This window comes from Phyllostomus discolor, chromosome 3 (assembly GCF_004126475.2).
Source record: "Phyllostomus discolor isolate MPI-MPIP mPhyDis1 chromosome 3, mPhyDis1.pri.v3, whole genome shotgun sequence".
NCBI classification, from domain to species: Eukaryota; Metazoa; Chordata; class Mammalia; order Chiroptera; family Phyllostomidae; genus Phyllostomus; species Phyllostomus discolor.
This window is the reverse complement of record NC_040905.2, coordinates 44,522,680-44,527,990: the sequence shown is the minus strand read 5'-3', so window position 1 is coordinate 44,527,990 and position 5,311 is coordinate 44,522,680. Positions and strand designations below refer to the sequence as shown.

The 5,311-nt window shown below is 55.5% G+C and overlaps 1 protein-coding gene across 1 annotated transcript; it reads left to right on the top strand.

The window, feature by feature from the left end:
- Nucleotides 1-786: 786 nt before the first annotated feature.
- On the top strand, nt 787-2,787 carry FOXD1 (forkhead box D1). The gene is given in 4 exon segments (XM_028506037.2): nt 787-1,555; nt 1,557-2,190; nt 2,193-2,223; nt 2,226-2,787. Coding segments are annotated over 4 exon segments (1,434 nt in total). The 5' UTR covers nt 787-1,199; the 3' UTR covers nt 2,639-2,787.
- The last annotated feature ends 2,524 nt before the right edge of the window (nt 2,788-5,311 follow it).

The window sequence follows — 5,311 nt, the reverse complement described above, 5'->3', positions numbered from 1 at the left end:
TTGGGGGGTCTTTTCTAGGTGCATTTTTGTGCGTATTTGGGTTTTCAATGTGTTTCTATTTCTTCTCTACAACTCAATCGTTGCTTTCTTTCTACTCATGAAAATTTTCATATCCTCTCATTAGAGTGGCTTAGTTTACCCGTTAAGTTTCTAGGGCATTCAATTGCAGATAAGTGACTAAAACGCCAGCCTAACGGCGTTTTTATTAACAGATGGTAGAAAACACACGTCTTTGGGAAAGAACCAAAAGAAACGGGTTAAAAGGTCAGTAAACAATTACTGTGTTTAAACGGGGGTGGAGTGGGGATTCTCATCAGATCCGATAGGGAGCCACCTGCCCCATCTAGAGGAGAGGGGACAATTCGACAGACCTCCTGGCCATTCCCCAGGGACCACCTCAGACGATGGGGTGTCGTTTTGCCCGGCTGGACGGCTCCTACAGGCCTCGGAGTGGTCAGTCTGCTGCGTCAAGGGGCTGCTTCTGAAGTTAGGGTTTGAAGGCCAACAGCAGAGAAAGAGGCCGGGAACTCGAGCTTGTGCCTCGGATCCACCACCGCCGGCCAATGCGTAATTCAGGTCTCAGCCCTTTTGGCAAGGAATGGTGGAGTCCCGTCTCCTGTTGCCTCTTCTCAGTTCCTGCTCCCTCCTCCGGGTGAACTTTTTCTCCAGAGCAAGGCTGATTTCCTAGGCTTTCTTTCCCGTCCCTCGGTAGCGCTCTGACGTGCACACCATGTGACAGGCCTCCTTCTGCTATAAGCCGCGCGAAGGTCCGCCCTCTCCTGGTCTCAGCCCCTCGCCTCGCCGAGCACTGTCCCCAGACTCTCACCCGTCCCGCACCCTCCCGGGCGCTCCGACGCTCAGACTTGCTCACCTAGGGCCCTGTCACCCCCTCTTCAACTGACCCGGCCAGTGGCTCTCGGAAAGAGCAAGGTCAAGTCCTCCGCCTCGACCGGGTGCGCGAGGAGCCAAGGGGGCGCAGAGACCGCGGGGCCACTGCGGCGGCGGCGCAGGAGTTACAAACTCTCAGTGCAAAGCCTGGGCCACCACCGGGCAGCCCCGGAGCTCCGCCTGAGCAGCGGCCGCGCCCCCAGCGTGGCGCCCCGGGGCCGGGCCCTGCGCCCGGGACCCGGGCTGGGGCACTGCGGGAGCCCGGAGTCCGGCGCCCCTATGCGCCGCCCCAACATCCCAGCGCGACAGCTATGACCCTGAGCACGGAGATGTCCGATGCCTCCGGCCTCGCCGAGGAGACAGATATCGACGTGGTGGGGGAGGGCGAGGACGAAGACGATGAGGAAGAGGAGGATGACGAGGGCGGCGGCGGCGGCGGTGGGCCGGGTCTGGATGTCCCCGCGCAGCGGCGGCGGCAGCGGCGGCGGCGCTCGTACGCCGGCGAGGACGAACTAGAGGACCTGGAGGAGGAGGACGACGACGACGACATCCTGCTGGCCCCGCAGACGGGGGGCTCCCCGGCGCCCCCCGGCCCAGCCCCGGCGGCGGGGGCCGGGGCCGGCGGCGGCGGCGGGAGCGCGGGCGGCGGCGGCGGCGGCGGGGGCGCGGGGCGGCGGCGCCAAGAACCCGCTGGTGAAGCCGCCCTACTCGTACATCGCGCTCATCACCATGGCCATCCTGCAGAGCCCCAAGAAGCGGCTGACGCTGAGCGAGATCTGCGAGTTCATCAGCGGCCGCTTCCCCTACTACCGGGAGAAGTTCCCCGCCTGGCAGAACAGCATCCGCCACAACCTCTCGCTCAACGACTGCTTCGTCAAGATCCCCCGCGAGCCCGGCAACCCCGGCAAGGGCAACTACTGGACGCTGGACCCCGAGTCCGCCGACATGTTCGACAACGGCAGCTTCCTGCGCCGGAGGAAGCGCTTCAAGCGGCAGCCGCTGCTCCCGCCCAACGCGGCGGCCGCCGAGTCGCTGCTGCTGCGCGGCGCCGGGGGCGGCGTGGGGGGCGCGGGCGACCCTGCGGCCGCCGCCGCCGCGCTCTTCCCGCCCGCGCCGCCGCCGCCGCCGCCGCCGCCGCACGCCTACGGCTACGGGCCCTACGCCTGCAGCTACGGCCTGCAGCTGCCGCCCTACGCGCCGCCCTCCGCGCTCTTCGCCGCCGCCGCGGCCGCCGCCGCCGCCTTCCACCCGCACTCGCCCCCGCCGCCCCCCGCGCCGCACGGCGCAGCGGCCGCCGCCGCCGAGAGCTGGCCCGGACTGCCTTCGGCTACCGGCCGCCCCCCTCGGCGCCGCCCTGCCCGGGCCTCTGCAGGCCTCCGCGGCCAAGGCGGGCGGCCCGGGCGCCGCGGCCCTGGCGCGCTCGCCCTTCTCCATCGAGAGCATCGGGGGCAGCCTGGGCCCCGCCGCCGCCGCGGCCGGCCGCCCGCGCAGGCCGCCTCGCGCCGCCGCCGCGCAGGTATCCCCGCCGTCCCCCTCGCCCGCGTCTGCTGCCCTCGCCTTGTCCCGTCGGCTGCTGCTCATCTTGCCTTTGTCCTGGCTTCCTCGTCTCCACATCTCTCCCTCGTTTTCCGTCTCGTGCTTCTCCTGCCGTCCCTCCTCCTTGTCCTCGTCTTCCTCCCTTTTGACCCTGCACCAGGGGACCGCCCTGCCCGGTGTGGAGAACTTTACTGCTAGGATTTCAAATGGTTAAGGGCGCTCTGTTGCGCGCTCGCGAAACGGAAGGTAGGACTCCCGCTCCTTTCTCCGTCTCGGTGGTGGGGTGTGGTGTCCGCTCCGGGCCTCGCGCTCAGCCGCTGCGGACCCTCGGATGAGACTGCGCTCGGCGGCCGCTCGGCGCGCCCTCGGCTCTGCGGCCGCTCGGTTCCTGCGGAGCCCCCGGCCCCGGCCCGGCCCGGGGCGGGAGGAGAGGCGCACGTGCGGGCTGTCCTGTCCGGGCGCAGTGGCGTCCTGGTCTTGGCGAAACGCTTAAAAATTCTAAGCCTTTTCGAGGTCTAGGGATTCTCAGGTCCAGGCGTTTAAAAAGACAAAGTGATCAGTGTTCAAAAAGAGGAACACAAAAATAGTGAAGGCCCTGAAGAATGTCCGCAAAGCAGTAATTTTTATTTGAGGGCACTTGTTTGGTGTACTTTTTCATGAAAAGGAAAAAAACGATTAACGTGTTTACACAAGGAAAAAAATCAAAATTATTTCTTATTTTAACCTGTGTTTTGTATCATAATAGACATGCGGAATTTTATTTTGTACTTACTGCATAATTCTTTACAAGGAGTATTGTAAATTTACTGGCAATTGTTGTACTATTCTAATGTAAGATTTTTACACTTTTTCAGAAATAAAATGCTTAATTTTCAATGAAAATCCACCAAAAGAATTGGGTTTAGTCCATTCCCTTAGTTAATTTTCTTTCTGTTAAAAAAAGCTTCTGTGTGAGAGAAGGAACCCATTATAGAAAGTCAAATGTTTTCAAAACAGATTCTTTTTCAAATAGAATTTAACAAAAGCATTATTGTAGGAGATGAGAAGTTTTTTTAAAATGACTACAAATAAAAGAAGTAGCTTCGGTATACATTTTCAAATCTAATTTCATTCCATTTTGATGAGGCATTGAGTCTATTTAAAATTAAAGCTACAGTTACCTTAGAATAATTGTACAGAACTTTTTATTTTTGAGCTTCCCACTTCAAGCAATTTCTACTGACATTTGAGCACGATATTGTGAATATCCGTTGAAAGCTCTGCAGTGTAATATTATATAGTAACAGGAGCAACACAAGTAAATAGGCAATTTTAGTTATAAATTTTTAATAGATGTGATCATCAGTTAAATAGCTTTGAAATTCTGAATAAGAAAATGTTCACATACACAAGTAAATTGTATTGGAAAGTTTTGGTATTTAAAGCTATTTTCTCAAGGGAAGAGATTCCAGTAACTGCATAGAGAAGTTTTTATCCTAAAGGGCAAACATCAAAATTCTAGTTTAAATGAGTAAGTAATAAAAATGAAAATGCATCAGGTGTTTATGGAACTAATTATATTTATACATTTTAGATTATTTAGAACATCTTTTTTTTTCTAATTCTGTGTGTTTTCATCTACTTGTTAAAGTTAACTTGTAGACCTTGAAACAAAAAAGAATCTGTAGTTCTGATGACTACCGATATTAATGTGGGCTCAGATGAAACCAAGACATCTGAATGCTTAGGAGGACCAGTGCGTTGCAGAGGAGGTAGAATCTGTTCATTGACGTGTTTTGAGCACCTCGGCAGGTCCACGTGTGCAGATCTGCAGATTGAACCGAGCAAGTTAGGAAGACTGAAATGTAGCGGTGTGTTGTAGCGACATGCACTCCTGACATCCTGTCCCCTCCTTTATTTTATGGGAGGAAAAAACTGACTCACAGCCTCAAAATTAAGTTCCTTTTTTTCCCCTCCTATGAAAATATTGGAAGTTCCCTGGCTGAGCAGCTCGGTTGGGTAGAGCGTTGTCCAGGACACCAGGGTTGCGGTTTGATCTGGGTCGGGGCACGTACAAGAAACAACCAGTGAGTGTGCATCAGTAAGTGAAAACAAATCAGTGTTTCTCTCTCTCTCTACAATCAATAAATTAAAAATTAAAAAAAATAAGGAGACATGTTCGGAAGAGATTGAGTTTAAACACATTCACCCTCAAACTTAATAATAAATATATAGATGCAAGTTGAAGTATCATTAGACAAGAATCTTTATTCTAGTTATATGCAAACGTTACTTTTATTTTAGCCCAAATAAGGCAGAGGAGACACTGCAACCGCGGACATCCGATGCCACCGGCCGTGGAGAGGGCATTAGCGGGCGGAACCCAAACGGCGCAGGCACTGCTGGCCCCCTCGCAGCCTTCTGCAACACACAGATGTGACATTTCCATCGGAAAGTAGTGGTGAAGAGAGCGTGCAAGAACAGTCACGTGTGTGTGGTTATTTGCAGGAGGCTTGGGATGTCCTGAAAGCAGGGATTCCTGGCCAATCTCTTTGTGTTCAGATTCTCGCATCTTTAAAAAAGTGCCAGGAGGAGCCCCACTTGCCAGGCTGTCAGCACCCTGAAGGGAATGGCAGGTAGGCGCTGGGCGACCCAGCCTCGCTGCGGTCCGGTCCGCAGTTCCAGTCCCGCTTCTTCCGCGCTGGCTGGAGAGACTGCCGGCGCATCTCGAGCCCTGCGCCGTAAGGAAAAGTAAACTCGACCTGCCTGCCTCAGTCTGGATTGTTGGGTCCTTTGAGTCCAGCTACTCCAGTCTCCCGGTTGTGGTTCTGCAGTCAGCTTCGCTGGCCATTCAGCCTGGCCGGCGGTTGGAGGAGATACCAGGGCTGGGTGACCCGTGGGCTGTGAC